Consider the following 18,821-nt stretch of genomic DNA (forward strand, 5'->3'; position numbering starts at 1 on the left):
TCCTTACAACAACCCTGCAGAGCCTGTTCCCCACTGCAGCCATATCAGCCTGTTTAAGGACACCAAGAAATTCAGGACAAGATCCCTCACTCATTGCCCTGTCTCACAGATCCTGGGAAACGATGGAAGCAAATAAAGACACAAATACTGAAACAACAACATTTAAAAAATACCTGTTCCTGTCACTGCAGTCCTGTCCAGACCAATGTCTGGAAGCAACATCAAACCTTCAACCCTTGGCACTTTCTGAGAGGTGCAGCTTTTGACGGGTGATATCAGTTCCTTAAAGTCCTTGCTGCTGGGGCCCAGCTTGCCCCTGCTGAGCAGAAGCAGTAATTAAAACGAAGAGCTTCCTTCCCAAGCAGTCATCTCTGATTATATGGGAGAACTGCTGCCTTCAGGCTTTTAACAGGAGCAGCTGGTCACAGGGCTGCTTGATCAGGGGTGGGTGGACTGTGTTGCATTAGAGTAGGTGGGGCTTGCTTGGGCCTCTGCCCATAGTAAAGCAACAGGTGGGAACTGGGGGTAGGATTGTTCATCTTTTCCCAGAAATTTGAGTCCAGAGCAGTGGAGAGCAGTATGTTCCTACATCAGTGGGTTTTGGAGGATAGTTTCACAAGAAAAGTGTGTACAAATACCTCTTGTAACTTTGGGCAAAGGCCCACTCAAAGGGACTTTAAAATCGCATTAGACATTCACAACATCTGATCTGACGGGTGCGTTGACCCTGTCCATAATGCTCTCTGCAGGAGAGGAGTGCGGCTCTAGGACTCTTTTCAGATCTGGATCAATTACATCATTAACCAGAGTTCCTGGGGGAGTGAGATTATTGTATAAAACGACATGTGCTTTCATTTTCTGTATGGTGGTTGCTTCCCAGAATGTAAGCCATACACAAAACCGAACCTGGCCTAGGAGTTTCCTTCTGTTTAACTTTGCATGAGGAACGGTGAAAGGAACACAGTGATTACTCCCTCTTTTAACTTAGCCATGTTACCAGACATGGATCTCTCTATTGAGTTGTAGAATAGTCCCTAAAATCAGTAGGGATATAACTAAAGCAGCACCCACATATTGGTGGATATTGCAATTATCGTTGGTAGGTGGATCTTCAGGTATGGACGAGAGCAGGCTGGCCCAAGAGATTTTGGTCCAAGAAGTCTGCAGCTTGCCCGGTCCCTGTCCCACTACTTACCTGGTCAGGTGCACTCTTAACTGCCCACCACTCACCTGGCCTGGGGGGTTCTGAGCCACTGCAGGCCAGGCCAGGCCAGGGTCACTCTCAGCCATCAGAGAGATGGAGCAGAACTTGGAGCGGCAGAGAGAGCACCAGCCTGCTCTCCCTCACTCCTTCCTTTTCCAGAACATGGAAGCACAGGATGAGGGTGGGTGGGTGGGTGGGATGGGGCCTCTGAGGCAAAGGCTGCTGTTTGCCCTAGCAAACCTCCTTTTGTGCCACGGGTGCCCCCCTGATCTCTGGGGTCCTAGATCTGCCTAGAGGGTAGGCTAACAATGCAATTGTGAATGACTTTACTCTGCTCTGGTTCGGCCTCACTTGGAGTACTGTGTTCAGTTTTGGGCACCCCCATTGAAGAGGGATGTTGACAAACTGGAGTGTATCCAGAGGAGGGCAACAAAGATGGTGAGGGGTTTGGAGACCAAGATGTATGAAGAAAGGTTGGGGGAGCTTGGTCTGTTTAGCCTAGAGAGGAGATGAGAGGGGATCTGATAACCATCTTCAAGTATTTAAAAGACTGCCATGTAGAGGATGGAGCAGAATTGTTCTCTCTTGCCCCAGAGGGACAGACCACAACCAATGGGATGAAATTAATTCAAAAGAAATTCAATCTAAACATCCGGAAGAAGTTCCTGACAGTTAGAGCGGTTTCTCAGTGGAACAGGCTTCCTCGGGAGGTGGTGGGTTCTCCATCTGACAGAGAGGCTGATTCAGTGAAGGCTCAAGGGGGTGGCAGGTTACAGTGGATGAGCGATTGGGATGTGAGTCCTGTATAATGCAGGGGGTTGGACTAGATGAACCACGAGGTCCCTTCCAACTACCACATTGATAGCACATATTCAACAATGTGTGAACGCAGCCAGTATGTAATTGGGAGACTCAGTATGGTAATGATTGCTAATGCTACTTGATCCAAAAATCTGACAGAAGTAGCAATTTTTGAATGGATTGACATTGAGAGCCAGCTTGGTGTATTGGTTAGGAGTGCGGACTTCTAATCTGGCAAGCCAGGTTCGATTCTGCACTCCCCCCACATGCAGCCAGCTGGGTGACCTTGGGCTCGCCACGGCACTGATAAAGCTGTTCTGACCGGGCAGTGATATCAGGGCTCTCTCAGCCTCACCCACCCCACAGGGTGTCTGTTGTGGGGGGAGGAATGGGAAGGCGACTGTAAGCCGCTTTGAGCCTCCTTCGGGTAGGGAAAAGCGGCATATAAGAACCAACTCTTCTTCTTCTTCTTCTTCTTCTAAACTGCCCAGAGCTGTAGGGAAGGGCTGTATAAAAATCTAAATAGCTAAAATAAATATAAAATCTAAATAAATAATATAATTGTTCCAACATACCTGAAAAGTCTTTACAAATAGAGTGTTTTTAGTGAAGGAAACACAGTTTTGAGGCAGTTGAAGTTTGGAGAGACAGAGGGAATGAAAGAAAATTTTTCATTGGCTAAAAAGATGATGGGACTCCCTTAGGGTTGGCGATGGCAACTGGACAAAAGGGAGCCTTCCGGGACCATTTCAGGTCATGAAATGCAAGAAAGGGGAGGCTAAACTGCATGCTCTCCATGTTCTATGGGCCCAATCTGAATCAGCCTCCTAAAATGTCAGGAAACTAAATTTCCAGCATGGAATTTCAGATGCATAGTCTATTCCTATTAGTCATAAGGGCTAAACGGAACATCCCTGTTAAGATGTATACCTTTGAATGCCAGCTGCTGTGGGGTTCTTACCTTTTTCTCTTCTTAGTGGCTTTTCCAGAAACATCTTGTGAGCCATTACTGGAAGCAGAATGCTGGACTAGAAGGATCTTTTGTCAGATCCAATAAGGCTCTTTTTAGGCCTCCAGGATTGCTCTCTGCGTATTATCTTTTACTTTGGGAATAGTTCACAAGTCACATTTAGGAAGTGACAGGAGTACCTCTTGTACTTGACTAGGCAGTTTTGCAAGCCATGGTGCTCTACGCAGAGAGGTTAATGGTTCACCCAGTTATCCGTTAGCTCAGAAGTTAAGTCAGTTCTTTTTCCCACCAAGCAGGAAATGTTAAAGGTCAGTGACTGGCTGCAATCTCAGGTGAAAAGGAAGGGGACACCGGCAAGATGGGAGCTAGCACATCGTTCCAAGAGAAAGGGGAAATGATTTGGTAATAGGGGGAGAAAAGCAAAGCAATTTCCCAGAGTTAAGATACAGGTTTCTTTGGCAATGCGTGTCCTTGTTTTGAGAGTAGCAGTACCTACAGTACTATACTGATTAAGGGTCACTCAATGACAACTGGTAAGCTAGCAACCTGATTGTACCCATGCTGGGGGAAATCCTTTCATACAGTGATGCAAGAGTAGTGTAGGCCTCCCTGCTGAAGCAGCGCAATATTCAAAACTACTGTAAAAAATCCCGATGGGCAGTCTGCAGCAGTAAAATTAAACAGGAGTTCGGTGGCTCCTTAAAAACTAACAAGATTTATTCTGGCATGAGCTTTCTTGAGTCAGAGTTCACAGATTTAAAAACTATACACACAGAGAGAGAAACACAGAGAGACAGAGAGAAACAGATTTTTCTGTTTCTTTTTGTTGTTAGTGGGTAGTTATTTTTTCTTTTTGTAGGCTGTTTTGAAGAATTGTATTTATTTTGTTACTTTCCAGTACTACATATATGGCTAAATATGAATTGTATTCATTTTTTAAAAATCACCCTCGTCTCTTGAGAGCACAGAAGTTCTAGTGCAGACACCAAATTCTACTCATAAATCTTTTCCTTCACTGGGGCAGAGAGGAATGTCCTGGTCCAAAGTCCTACAGGAGTTTGGCATGAATGTATGACTTTTTCATGTGCTGGCCTCCCCATTCATTTCAAAGGAGGAAGAGCATGGAGCTGCTTCTGCCCCACTGAAGTATCGTGGCCAGATTGCAACCTGCAAAGTCTGCCTAAACATTTTTAAAATGACCAAGGCAGCCAAGATAAGGGGCAGCTGCCGGGCTTCCACTCCATTCCCACGCATATCACCCTGGGCTTAAACAGGAATCCCAGAGCTTTACCACAAGGCCAGGGCTGCTTGTCATAAGAACTACATGTTTGTCTCAGAAGAAACAGTAGCCTCACGTCAGAGCCAGTTTGGTGTAGTGGTTAGGAGTGCGGACTTCTAATCTGGCATGCCAGGTTTGATTCTGCACTCCCCCACATGCACCCAGCTGGGTGACCTTGGGCTCGCCACAGCACTGATAAAACTGTTCTGATATCAGCGCTCTCTCAGCCTCACCCACCCCACAGGGTGCCTGCTGTGGGGAGAGCAATGGGAAGGCAACTGTAAGCCGCTTTGAGCCCCCTTCGGGTAGGGAAAAGCGGCATATAAGAACCAACTTTTCTTCTTTCCCCTTTCCTTTTCCAGTAACATCAAGTTATAAAGAATGCATGATGTGCTACTGGACTCTAATTTTCTCCACCCTTTCAAACACATCAGTCTGTTAAAAGGAGGAAGGCTGAGGACTACATGGATTATCACAAAAGCTCATCCATTTTATATTCGTAGATGTGATAGAACAGCCTTTATTGTGACCATTCCAGCACAAGAGCAAACCCTGGCATTGGCGTTCTTAAAGTATCAAACAGAGCAAAAAGGTCTGCACAAAATTTTGCCTCTCCAGGAGTAGATCTGAATTTCATGCCCCCTTACCTTGAGTTTTCTGAATATTCCTTTACAGCATCTTTTTCTTTTTAGTTCTTGACACACAGTTTCCATGTGAGGAATTCCTGAATTGGAATTTGCTTTGCTGCCATTTTGTAACATCAGTGGCACATGTTCTCCTCAACTACCACCTCCCCTCATGTTGTTCCCTGAGCAAACCATTTTTTTAATGTGATACTGATGGCTTTATGACATTTTAAAATTATAATATAGCGACACAATAACATAGGGACAAAATGGACAGCAAGGTTCCATGTAGCCTTCTTTAGGCAATTATGTGTTAAGTTCCCTTCCTTTCATTTTTTTTTGGGGGGTAGGTAGGTTCTGATGCCACACACCTATATTATTTCTTGATGCCTACCACTTCTCTTGCCCTATAGCTCCTGGTGTGTCTCTGTGTGTATGGTTTTACAATGTTTTTATAGTATAATATTACTGCATATGCAAAAAAAGGACAAAGCACACAGCAATAAGTTTAGCATTCATAAAACTGTTATGAATTGGTGTATCCAGGATGGTGGCAACCATGGTCTGCTCTCTAGGCTGGTCCACTTCGGTAACGGTGGGTCTCTGGGTCTGAGAAGTCACCTGGCAAGGGGGAGGGGGAGGGGGAGGGGGAAGGGAAGCGTCAGGCATTTGTCAAGGCACCCAGAGAGGGTGAGAAGGATGCACATGCGCACCTACTTTGTGTGTTTTACTTCTGTGGGATGCAACCAGCCTCAATCCAGAGAGGGGGCATGTTCTCTCTGGAGTCTAGCCCACCCATGGATGTTGCTCCCAAGTAGAGGCGCCCGACAGTTGCAGCCATGCTTGAGCACTAGTGCCACCTTGCACAGTGGGAGGATGGGGGCAAACAGAGAGGATCAAAAAAGGAAAAATAGACAACACAGACAATGACATTGAAAAACACTGGTTTGGAAGCCCAACAAAGTTGGGAAATATCTAGGGGAGATGAGGGGCAGGAGACACCACCTGTCAACTCCTAACCACGGTGCATTTTATATCCTACGTGGAGCACATCTTGACATAGAAGCAAGGAGTCACTAAGAGGCCAGTGGCTTCCTAGAAATCTCTTCCTCAGCAATCCTGGACCGAAGTTTTCCCCAGAAAGCAACTTCTCTTGTAGCTACCCGGGTGTTTTCCTTTATTTACAACTAGATATTAAGCCCGCTGTGGGCAAAATACAGCGGGCCCTAGCATGATGGGTGGGTGGAGGGATGGGGCGAAGGAAGGAGGAAAAGGAGAAAGAGAGACAGAAAGAAAGGGAGGAAGATAGAGACAGATGAAGAGGGAGAGAAACAGGTAGCCAGAAAGAGGCAGATGGAAGAGAGGGAGGGAGGGAGAAAGAGAAAAACAAAGGGAATGCTGGGAGGAAGGGAGGAACAGAGTAAGGTAGGTGGGCTTGGGACCTTCTGCTGGGCCCAGGGGCAGGCTTGGCTGCCCCAGGGCCCGGCAGAAGGCTCGGGAAGGCGGCAGCAGGCTTTGTGGCCTACTGCCGGACCCAGGAGCAGTCTCGGCTGCCCCAGGGCCCGGCAAAAGGCTCGGGAAGGCGGCGGCAGGCTTTGCGGCCTACTGCCGGGCCCAGGAGCAGTCTCGGCTGCCCCAGGGCCTGGCAGAAGGCTCGGGACGGGGGCGGTGGGCTCTACGGCCTACTGCCGGGCCCAGGAGCAGTCTCGGCTGCCCCAGGGGCCAGCAGAAGGCTTGGGACGGGGGAGGTGGGCTCTGCAGCCTACTGCCGGGCCCAGGAGCAGTCTCGGCTGCCCCAGGGCCTGGCAGAAGGCTCGGGACGGGGGCGGTGGGCTCTATGGCCTACTGCCGGGCCCAGGAGCAGTCTCGGCTGCCCCAGGGCCTGGCAGAAGGCTCGGGGCGGTGGGCTCTACGGCCTACTGCCGGGCCCAGGAGCAGTCTCGGCTGCCCCAGGGGCCAGCAGAAGGCTTGGGACGGGGGAGGTGGGCTCTGCGGCCTACTGCCGGGCCCAGGAGCAGTCTCGGCTGCCCCAGGGCCTGGCAGAAGGCTTGGGACGGGGGAGGTGGGCTCTGCAGCCGACTGCCTGGCCCAGGAGCAGTCTCGGCTGCCCCAGGGCCTGGCAGAAGGCTCGGGACTTCGGGAGTGGGCTTTGTGGCCTTCTGGCGGGGCCAAGGGCAGGCGAGCCTGCCCCAGGGCGCAGCAGAAGGCTCCCTGGGCGAGGGGAAGCTGGCCAGAGGACTTACCGCTGGGGAAGGCTTCTTCCTCTGAGCGGCAACTCCCAGGCCGGCCCAGGCGAGGCTGGGCCAACCAGCCAATGGGGAGCCACGCTTTGCGCGGCTCCCCTTTGGCTGCTTGGCCCTCAAGTGACACTCGGAGGGCCCAATCAGGAGCCGCTTTGCAGCTCCTGATTGGGCCCTCCGAGTTTTTATCCCGGACAGGGCCTGCCCTCATTCCTCCCCACTTGCCCTTACTCCTTTATTCCTCCCGTTCCTCCGGAGCGGGGGGGGGGGGGAGGTTTAAAGATGTTTTTATGTTATAAGATTACTGCATATCGCCTCCCCAAAGGAGGTTCCATACTGTCGAAGTACATGAGGACACATTTAGCATGCCTCATAATTATTGAATTGGAGTATCCAGTTCGAAAATCGGCAGGAAGAACAGGGGACGTTTGAAATGGTAGCAACCATGCTGTCCCCTGCACTGAATCCAGCATTTTTGCAATGCTTTTACGCTATCATGTTACTGCACATGTGCAAAAAAGGCCAGGTCCTGTCACTGATGAAGTACATGATGACACAGCCACACAGCCCCTTTTCAAAGGATGTGCAGAACACATGGGGAGTGTCAGATCATCATACCAGAAAAACATTCCCTCAAATAAATGCCCTTTTGCAGCAGGGGTGCACAAAATTGGGCAACAGCTGCGGATTCAACTCTCCACAAAACAATGGCAACACTGAGATACAGAAAAGGTCTGTGAGGAATATTTTTTTTTTTTTTTTTCATATTTGAACTCTTTAATTTTAATTTATGACTTCCAGACAATTTACAGCCATGGCTGACTAGATTTTCCCTAGTGAGCTTTTTTTTTTTTTATAATGATTTTTTTTATTTTCATAAAGATAGAAATATAATCATCATTTGAGAATATACGACCCCACATTGACTCCACAGTGATATAAACTTTTGCCCAAGACTCTAAGAGCCATGAGTCTAAGAGCCGTCCGCATTTCCACTACATTAAAAAAAAAGAAAAAAAAAAGGCCTGTTTAGATATACAAAAGAAAGGTTATACAATCTAAGAGCTATCCTAGCAGATATTTCTAGGTTTGAGTTAGATGCTTAACATTAAACATTTCTTATAGCACAGTATGAGTTTTGGCCCTGTATCAATACCCTGATGAAGGGAGAGGAAAGTAGGGCTTTGCCTTAAAGATGTACAAAGAAAAAAAATTACAAAAGGATTTCATAATTTCTCCTTATCCTTAATACAGATACATCTACAAACCATTTATACTTGATCCATTCTAAGAGCCATCCTGAAAGGTATAAGTTGAGAGCTTTGCATTTTCTACAGATCAATATGGGCTTTGGCCCTATAACAATACACCAATAATAAAAGATAATAATATGGGGGGAAAGCCCCATTTTATATTTCCAACGCTAACGATTATATTACCTATATGCCTACTAAGAAAAAGAAACAAGAGAGAAAAAAGGCACTGCTTCCCCTTTTTCATAAAAGTAGCAATGTAGAATATAGTATATGTTGTTAATACAGAGAATAATAAGATTTCCAGGTTTAGATTAAATGCTTAACATTAAACATAAAACAATATAAGCTTTCAGTCTTCTATAGCTTCTCCTTATCCTTGGTTCTGATACATCTACAAAACAATTTATGCTTGACCCATTCTAAGAACCATCCTAACAGATATATTTTCAGATTTAAGTTGAAAGCTTAACATTAAACATTTTCTACAAGTCAGTGTAGGCTTTAGTCCTAGGACAATACACTAATAGAAGAAAGAAAAAATAAGGGGGGAGAACCCCATTTTACATTTTCAGCACTGATGGTTATATTACCTATATGCCTACAAAAGAAAAGAGACAAAAAAAAACAAGAGAGAAAGAGACACTGCTTTCCCTTTTTCATAAAAATGGAAATATAGAATACAGTATAACATTAAACATAAGACAATATGAGCTTTCGGTCTTCTTAAGGGGGTCTCATCTCGAGGCTTGCTACATCTTGTCGTTCCCGTAAAATTATATTCTGTCCCATTGGCCTTTGGCGTAGAAAGTGCAGTTGTACTCTTTCCCGCAGAGTATGCATCGATAAATCTTGAGGCCGTTGCACCTCCTGGACTCCAGTATCAATACAATTTTTTCCCCAGAGAGATCCTTTAAATCGGTTACTTTCACTGCAGATCCATATTTCTTTTGATTGATTTTTGTACACTGTTGCTTTGAGATGGCTGTATGTCTTTTTAAAAAGGGTGTCCTTATTTGGGCTGCAGAACTCCGGCATCCCATTTTCCGTCTCCAGAATTTCAGATTTCTCTTCTACTGTTGGTTTTCCACCTTGTTTAGAGCTGTCATCAGCCACTGTTATTGATCCATTATTCCTGTTAAAGACGTCTTCCTTGGCATCTTGGATCTCCTTGAAGATATGAATTTCAGATTTCTCTTCTGCTGTTGGTTTTCCACCTTGTTTAAAGCTGTCATCAGTCACTGTTATTAATCCATCATTCCTATTGAAGACTTGTTCCTTGCCATCTTGAATCTCCTTGGAGATATTTTTGATCAATCCATCTAAGAATACTTTGTAATCTTGGGTTTGTATCTCTATTAGATGAGCCAATCTTTTTAACATAGACATGATTTTGACTTTTAAAAAACCCGGCCTCAAACAATTTTACAAGTGGCCAGTAGAGGTCCTCTGTTTTATCCTCTAATGTTCCGGCACAGGCATGTGACGTATTAGAGTCAGTTAAGGCACAGAGTTCTCGTGAGATTTTCACATTCACAGCTCTTATCTTCTTATCTTCGAAAACCAAAACAATTACAATAAGAGCTTTTGCCAATTAATTCGAGTTGATTTGAGTCCTTCTTCTGCTTAGTTAGGAGAATTAGCCTGCCTCTTAACGAGGTGGCTTCAGGCAGAGCAGAGTAAGAGGAGGGGGGAAACAAAAGGCTTTGATGCAGGAAGAAAGACGAAGAAAAAAAAAACGAGAGATACTTGCAGTAAATGATGTTTTGGAACTCAGCCGATGTCCTCCCCTCAGTTCAAAGCGTTCATTTGTAGTAAATCATCATGTAGGGTTGAAGCAGATACTTTAAGATTAAAGAAAGAAAAGAAAGTCCGAGGTAGAAAATGGCAGTCGTCCTCTGGACCTGGAACGCTGACAGCCTATAATCCAGGGAGATACACTCCCTAAAGGATTGGAGACGGCCCCAAGAACTTCCTGGGTAGAAAGGTGAGGTGGGGTTTGCGTACCCCTCCTCTTTTCTGCCAATTGCTTGCACAATTGACCCCTGTCAGGCTTCAGAGATAGCAGAGCAGATGCCCTGCCACCCTCTCAGGACGACATCTTTAGCCACACCTGTGAGGAATATTTTCAGGGTCCAAGATGATAACTTATCATACTATAGTAATGAAACCTAATTAAACTTTACTTCCCCATACACATATAATCAAGGATACTAGCAGAAGAACTTGGCTAGTAGGAGAAAAAATCCAACCTAGCAATACTGGAAGTTAAGCTACTTCTCTGGGGATCTTTAAAAGTCTTGTTCAGATTATTTTTACAGGAATTTCCATGGCTATCTTTCCCAGTTTATTGGGAATACTGGGCTACTTCTTGAGAGCCAAACCCATACTGGTAAATATCCAGGTAAAAGATTCCTTTACCTTCCCTCTTGTTATTGTGGATCAAGTCAGGCAAACACAGATGGACAGGCAAGGTGCGAAGCCAGAATAATTTCAACTTCAAAAATAGATTTTACTAAGCATGTAACACAAAAGATTACAAAAGAAAACAAAATATTGAACTCAGATCTATTTACAGCATTTGGAGGAAAGGGAAACATAAAAAGAAAAAAAACAAACACATTCTTTTTTCATTAGCTGTTCCCTCCCCCATACAAATAAATAAGTATAAATAAAGCTAGCAGAATTTATTTCCTAATTATTGCATGGGTATAAAACTTAATGTTTTGCAGGCTTCTGGCAGCTCTATGGCATTTCCTTTCCTTCTTTTTCTTCTCTACTTCTTTATTTTTAAAAATTAGTGTCAGATGCCATGACTCCACCTGCTGGAAAATGTGCAGTACCTTTTAGTTCTGTGACAATATTGTACCTCAAACAGGGTTTGTTCTCTCCTTCTAGCCTGCCAGTAATACATCAAAGCATTTTCCGTCACAGCAGGGGGAAGTTACTTTGAGAAAATAACTACTCTGCCCTAAGCAGAGTTACAGCCTGTTAACTGCTGGGAGCGATTGAGGGCAAAAGAAGAAGGGGACGACAGAGAATGAGGTGGCTGGATGGAGTCACTGAAGCAGCCGGTATGAGCTTAAATGGACTCTGGGGACTAGTAGAGGACAGGAAGGCCTGGAGGATCATTTTCCATGGGGTCGCACATTAATGGGGAAAGAAAGGGAGGGGAACTTGAGGCTGCTGCTTTTGCAACTCTGGTCATGCCCCAACCTCACCCCCACCCAGCACCAGTCAAAGAGAAACTGTACTTGCTGAAATACTTCTTACTGCACAACTATTAAAGGCACAGGACTCCTAGTATGTATTAAACTGGAACCCCTGTAAAAATAAAGGCCATAATAAACTCCAGGGCTTTGGAAAGGGAAGCTTTCCTTCTTGGAGGCATCAGTCTCATGCTGTGAAAGATCAAACCTCAAACCACTTTTCTCCTACATTTTGTCTGTCAACGAGAACTTCTATATAACCAGGGAAGCAAATAAAAATATTGCTAAATTTATCTAGCCCAAGACAGGTTAGTTTCATTAAATACATTATCATCTGATGGTAACTATTTTTAAAAAGAGGATGCAGAAACTTAGGTCACTTCTGAACATCTGTTAAAATAGTGTTATGCCAGCTGAATGGCGTAATGCTAAATATAATTGCGCCTCCCGGCCCATCCTCACCTTTTACCTGTCTCACTCTTCTCTGCCGCCTTTTCACTCTTCTCACCCTCCACAAGCACTGCTTGAAATGGCAGAAGAAAGCAACACACTTTACATATGACTCTCTCCCACCTGTCAGTCAAGCCAGGCAACCAATCCTCTTTCTCAATGTTTTAAAGGGCCTGCAATGCCCACTAATTTTTTATTCAATTTTTCTCCATTGAAATGCCTATGCATCTAATCATAGATGCATAGTGCTTTTTTAATGCCACCCATTATGGAATCACAAGTCTTGAAACTTAAGATAAAAAATTTTGTTCCTGATTTTTTTTTGGGGGGGGGGGATACTTGGGAGAAAATTATTTTTGGCTTTGCCCGCATGATTGAATGCATATTCGTTGCTCCGGGTAGTTTGCTTGAAAAAAAAATAACTCCTGTCCCTGGGAGAAGGGAGAGGGAGGTGGGGCGAGGGCAGAACATTGGAGAGGGAGATAGCACTTCTTCGCTTCCATACCTTTCTTTGGCTGGTGGGATGCTGTTTGCTCTCCATTAGATAGCACTACATAGGTTGGTGAATCCACTTTTTGGAATTCACCAACTAGCGCTTTAAAATGGAGAATGAAGCTGGCCGTTTACTGCCCAGACGCTGCATGTTGGTGATGTCATATGGAGGGGTCCGAATATAATGATAATGAAAAGGTAAGCATTTCACTATTTTTAATGGGTGCAGAAATGCCCTTATTTGCAAGCCATGCATTACTTCTATTATCCTATTATGATGTAAACTTAAAAAACAATACTTAGTATGGTCACCATTGTTCTTTCAAAAAGCAATCCAGTACAGAGGATCATAATGGTGGGAAAAGTAAGAATATGGTAAGGCTACGAGAACTTGTGAAAAGCAATACATTTTTGTCATATCAAGATAGAAAAGTAAACCAGACATTTTCAACCTTTATTATGTCAGTCTTCCTAAATAAGATACCATTAAGGAGATTTACAACTATTTGAAAATTGAGTCGTTACCAATAGTACTGTAAGAATGGTAGGAAGAATCTAACTTTTGCTTATAATCTTTTATCTGTAACCGCAGAGCGGTAGTAATAAAAGGCTAAGGGGGGGGGCCAGTCTGGGATGGGGAACGGCGGCTCCTGATTGGCCCCTCCGCTTGTCAGTCCGGGGCTAAGGAGCCAATTGGGAGGTGCGCGCAGCGTGCCTCCCGATTGGCCCCTTGGCCCTGGAGTTGGGAGGCGCACAGCGTCTCCTGATCCACACACACCCCGCCGGACGCGCAGGTAAGGAGGAGGCCATTGGGGGAGGCTTCGTGCAGGCCCAGGAGATGCCGCAGCTGTGCTCCTTTGCCTTCCCCGAAGCCTTGGACGTGGCCGGGAGGGGGGCAGGGGAAGAGGCTGCTAACATCCACTGTATTTAGCATACAGCACGCTTAACTTCTAGTTATATATATTGTTGTTGTTGTTATGTGCGAAGTCGTGTCCGACCCATTGCGACCCCATGGACAATGATCCTCCAGGCCTTCCTGTCCTCTACCATTCCCCGGAGTCCATTTAAGCTTGCACCTACTGCTTCAGTGACTCCATCCAGCCACCTCATTCTCTGTCGTCCCCTTCTTCTTTTGCCCTCAATCGCTCCCAGCATTAGGCTCTTCTCCAGGGAGTCCTTCCTTCTCATGAGGTGGCCAAAGTATTTGAGTTTCATCTTCAGGATCTGGCCTTCTAAAGAGCAGTCAGGGCTGATCTCCTCTAGGACTGACCGGTTTGTTCGCCTTGCAGTCCAAGGGACTCGCAAGAGTCTTCTCCAGCACCAGAGTTCAAAAGCCTCAATTCTTTGACGCTCGGCCTTCCTTATGGTCCAACTTTCGCAGCCATACATTGCAACTGGGAAGACCATAGCCTTGACTAAACGCACTTTTGTTGGCAAGGTGATGTCTCTGCTTTTTAGAATGCTGTCTAGATTTGCCATAGCTTTCCTCCCCAGGAGCAAGCGTCTTTTAATTTCTTTGCTGCAGTCCCCATCTGCAGTGATCTTGGAGCCCAGGAAAATAAAATCTGTCACTATCTCCATTTCTTCCCCATCTATTTGCCAGGAATTGAGAGGGCCGGATGCCATGATCTTTGTTTTCTTGATGTTGAGTTTCAAGCCAACTTTTGCACTCTCCTCCTTCACCCGCATCAACAGGCTCTTTAGTTCCTCTTCACTTTCTGCCATTAGAGTGGTATCATCTGCATATCTGAGGTTGTTGATATTTCTCCCTGCAATCTTGATCCCAATTTGTGACTCCTCTAATCCCGCATTTCTCATGATGTGCTCCGCATACAAGTTAAATAGGCAAGGCGACAGTATACAGCCTTGCCGAACTCCTTTCTCAATTTTGAACCAGTCAGTGATTCCATGTTCAGTTCTCACTGTTGCTTCTTGACCTGCATATAAATTTCTCAAGAGACAAATAAGATGCTCTGGTATTCCCATCTCTTTAAGAACTTGCCATAATTTGTTGTGCTCCACACAATCAAAGGCTTTAGCATAGTCAATGAAGCAGAAGTATACGTTCTTCTGGTACTCCCTAGCTTTCTCCATGATCCAGCGTATGTTGGCAATTTGATCTCTAGTTCCTCTGCCTCTTCGAAATCCTGCCTGTACTTCTGGAAGTTCTCGGTCCACATATTGCTGGAGCCTAGCTTGTAGGATTTTGAGCATAACTTTGCTAGCATGAGAAATGAGTGCAATAGTGCGGTAGTTGGAACATTCTTTGGCATTGCCCTTCTTTGGGATTGGAATGTAAACTGACCTTTTCCAATCATGTGGCCATTGTTGAGTTTTCCAAATTTGCTGGCATATTGAGTGTAGCACTTTTACTGCATCGTCCTTTAAGATTTTGAATAGTTCAACTGGAATGCTGTCACCACCACTAGCTTTATTGTTGCTCAGACTTCCTAAGGCACATTTGACTTCACATTCCAGGATGTCTGGCTCCAGGTCAGTAACTACCCCATTGTGGTTATCAGGGATGTTAAGCTCGCTCTTGTATAGTTGTTCTGTATAATTTTGCCACCTTTGTTTAATCTCTTCTGCTTCTGTGAGGTCCCTACCATTTTGGTCCCTTATCATACCCAACTTTGCATGAAACGTTCTCTTCATATCTCCAATTTTCTTGAAAAGATCTCTGGTCCTCCCCATTCTATTGTTTTCTTCTATTTGTTTGCACTGTTCATTTAAGAAGGCATTCTTATCTCTTCTAGCTTTTCTCTGGAATTCTGCATTCAATTGGGTGTATCTTTCTCTTTCTCCCTTGCCTTTCACTTCCCTTCTCTCCTTAGCTATTTGTAAAGCTTCCTCAGACAGCCATTTTGATTTCTTGCATTTCTTTTTCTTTGGGATGGTTTTAGTTGCTACCTCTTGTACAATATTGCGAACCTCCGTCCATAGTTCTTCAGGCACTCTATCTATCAGATCTAATTCCTTAAATCTATTTGTCACCTCTACTGTGTATTCTTCGGGGATATGATTTAGTTCATACCTGAGTGGCCTAGTGCTTTTCCCTACTTTCTTCAATTTAAGCCTAAATTTTGCAACAAGAAGCTCATGATCTGAACCACAATCAGCTCCTGGTCTTGTTTTTATTGACTGGATAGAACTTTTCCATCTTTGGCTGCAGAGCACATAGTCAATCTGATTTCTGTGTTGACCGTCTGGTGATGTCCATGTGTAGAGTCGTCTCTTGGGTTGTTGGAAAAGAGTGTTTGCTATGACCATTGTATTCTCTTGACAAAATTCTACCAGCCTGTGCCCTGCTTCATTTTGTACTCCAAGGCCAAACTTGCCTGTTATCCCGGTTATCTTTTGGCTTCCTACTTTAGCATTCCAATCCCCCATGATGATAAGCACATCATTTTTTGGCGTTGCTTCTAGAAGGTGTTGTAGGGCTTCATAGAACTGATCAACTTCATCCTCTTCCGCAGCAGTGGTTGGGGCATAGACCTGGATCACTGTGATGTTGAATGGTTTGCCTTGGATTCGAACTGAGATCATTCTGTCATTTTGGGGATTGTATCCCAAGACTGCTTTTCCTACTCTCTTATTGATTATGAAGGCGACTCCATTTCTTCTGCGAGATTCTTGTCCACAGTAGTATACCTGATGGTCATCTGAATTAAATTCACCCATTCCTGTCCATTTTAGTTCACTGATTCCTAAAATGTCGATGTTCAGTCTTGTCATTTCTTGTTTGACCACGTCCAGCTTGCCTTGATTCATGGATCTGACGTTCCAGGTTCCTATGGAATAAAAATCTTTACAGCATCGGACTGTCTTTTCGCCACCAGTTACTTCCACAACTGAGCGTCCTTTCGGCTTTGGCCCAGTCGCTTCATTCATTCTGGCGCTACTTGTACTAGCCGTCTGCTCATCCCCAGTAGCATATTGGACACCTTCCGACCTGAGGGGCTCATCTTCCGGCGTCATATCGTTATGCCTATTGGAACTGTCCATAGAGTTTTCATGGCAAAGATACTGGAGTGGTTTGCCATTTCCTTCTCCAGTGGATCACCTTTTGTCAGAGCTCTCAGCTATGACCTGTCCGTCTTGGGTGGCCCTGCACGGCATAGCTCATAGCTTCACTGAACTACGCAAGCCCCCTTGCCACAACAAGGCAGCGATCCTTGAAGGGGGTTATATATATTATATCCCACTTTTTGCCCTACTGACAACTGAAAGTGGTTGAGAGAATCATTCTCCTTCCCATTTCTCTGTGATGGGCCAATGGTCACCCAGCAAACATCCATGGCAGAAGCAGGAATTCAAATTCATGCCTATTCAGGATCCTGCTCTGCCACTCATTCACTGTGCCACACGGGCTCTCTAAAAAGATGATGAAGCCCTTCAAGAAAAATGGCTGAAAGATCGATAAGACCTCTTGATAACAAAATGTTTGGAAAGTAATCTGGAATAACATTTTAGATCCAACCTATTGCTTTTTGTAGACAACTGCAACACTCAGTTTTTTTTTCCTTTTCTTTGAGTAGGGCTCTCGGATCAAGGGTAGCTTACACTGGAAGAGGAGATAGCTATATGAAAACTAGCAGATTCGTAACTTCCATCTTAGCCAATGCTTCAGTCTCAAATAGAGGCTGACATGTCTATTTAGTCTTGAAGCCTGGTTCACACACGGATGTACATCACTGAATTTCTCTATACTTCATTTGTGTACTCTTGATTAATAAAAATGTGTGAACTGGCTCTATCTTATGCAAATTTCAATAACATTATATTGGTGTTGGCCAGAACCAGATATGTAGGAAATGAAGTGTTGATTATATTTGAAGAGGTTATACTACAGAAGTACATGCAAAACTGAAACTGATGTTATACAAAGCCAAACAGAGGATTATTATTCTCCCTTCTGCCATATAGATCTTTAATGTTGCCTTCTCAAATTGGGGGATTCATAGGGCCATTCCGCACAAGGACAAATGTTGCCAATTTTTCACAGAATGCAGAAATGCTATATTAAATAGTGGAATTTCGTCATTCCGCATACCTTTTTTTAAGTGGATAATAGAAGTCCCTGTAGCGTTTCATTCATTCCCCACAGGTTTCTGGTCTCACTGGAATCACAACAAAGGAAGCGATTTTTTTTTTGCGCTTCTTTCTGCTCCTGGCCATCAATCAAACGGAACAGCCAATGGGCTGTTGTGTTCATGCTCCCGAAAAGCCCCTTCCCTTTAAGAACTGTTTTTTTTTTAACCAAATACACCCGCTGCAATGAATCTGTGTTCAATCGTTGCATCGGAAAGACCTTTTTGCTGGCGTAGGAGCTGGCGATTAATCGTTTACACGCTCCTCAAGTAGAAAAAAAAGTCCCCCCCCCCATGGGCGCGATTTGTGGCCGAAATTATAGGCAGTGCCGAACAGGGGGCTGTGTTGTGCTTGGGAACTTAGGGAGCTTTGTTTTACTTTAAATCACTTCTGTGGAGGGACTTTAGCCAGAGAAGCCTCGCTTGTTCGTTGCTTTCGCAGGTCTAAGGGGAAAAAAATGGCGATCGCTTCTCCGGAAGTTCGGGGTAAGAGTGGGGGAGGGACTTTCTTTCTACTGCTACATTGAGAACACATGTCTTTCGCTGGTTTGTTGCAGCTTGTGCGCAGAAGTATAGCGTTTTTTTCAGGGGGAATCCACTTTTCCCGATTCCCCAAAAAGCACTACAATGAATCGGTTTTTGTGGGAGTGTTGCAGGACTGTTGCAGATTGTGTGCAACGTCATGCAGAGCCTTGAATTTTTAGCATTTACCAAAGGTAAGACTTCTGCTATATTTAAGTCGTGCGGAATGGCCCATACTTTTCCTACCTATGCAAACTCTGGCATGAGAAATCTTAGCTGCTGAAAATTTTCTCAATTCTTTGCGTCTGAAAGGGAACATACACACGAAGAGACAGGCTGCTTTATTTTTTCAGGGGAGAGGGTTCTATGGAGCCCTAGGATCATTCTGAAGAACTGAATGGAAATAGGGAACATTTATTTTGGGGGACTGCCTCTTCTGTGAGGTCTGTAATGCAGCAAAAGCTGTGCTGTTTTAATTTCCTCCCACAGCAGGAAAGGGATATGAAAAGGTGGCAGTGCTAAATAATTTTGCAAAGAAGTATTTGGAGGGGTCCAAAGGGAACAAAGGAACCTGGAGAAAATTTAGGGAAAACTGCATGGTACCTCTCAGAATGAAACCCATCCCTAACATGTTAGCAGCGTGCTATTTCTATGTTAAAAAAAAAAAAAAACCCACCAAACTTTG

General features: G+C 44.8%; 1 protein-coding gene across 5 annotated transcripts in view; it reads right to left on the minus strand.

Moving 5' to 3' along the window:
* The window catches only part of SLC39A5 (solute carrier family 39 member 5), a 40,953-nt gene that overhangs the window by 22,005 nt on the left and 127 nt on the right, over positions 1–18,821 (minus strand). For 2 of the 5 annotated variants that reach the window (XM_077328571.1, XM_077328572.1), the window contains exon 1: positions 174–833. The exons of 1 other annotated variant lie outside the window; for it this stretch is intronic. Coding sequence is in view for 1 of the 4 variants with exons in the window: in XM_077328569.1 (XP_077184684.1) it covers positions 17,578–17,618 (41 nt within the window). In the remaining 3 variants the exon portion in view is untranslated. Of the gene's footprint in view, positions 1–173; positions 834–2,966; positions 3,181–17,577; positions 17,645–18,821 lie in introns of those variants that run through there. 2 more of the 5 variants (XM_077328569.1, XM_077328573.1) reach the window with 2 other exon arrangements.

Source organism: Paroedura picta, chromosome 3 (genome assembly GCF_049243985.1).
Source record: "Paroedura picta isolate Pp20150507F chromosome 3, Ppicta_v3.0, whole genome shotgun sequence".
Taxonomy (NCBI): Eukaryota; Metazoa; Chordata; class Lepidosauria; order Squamata; family Gekkonidae; genus Paroedura; species Paroedura picta.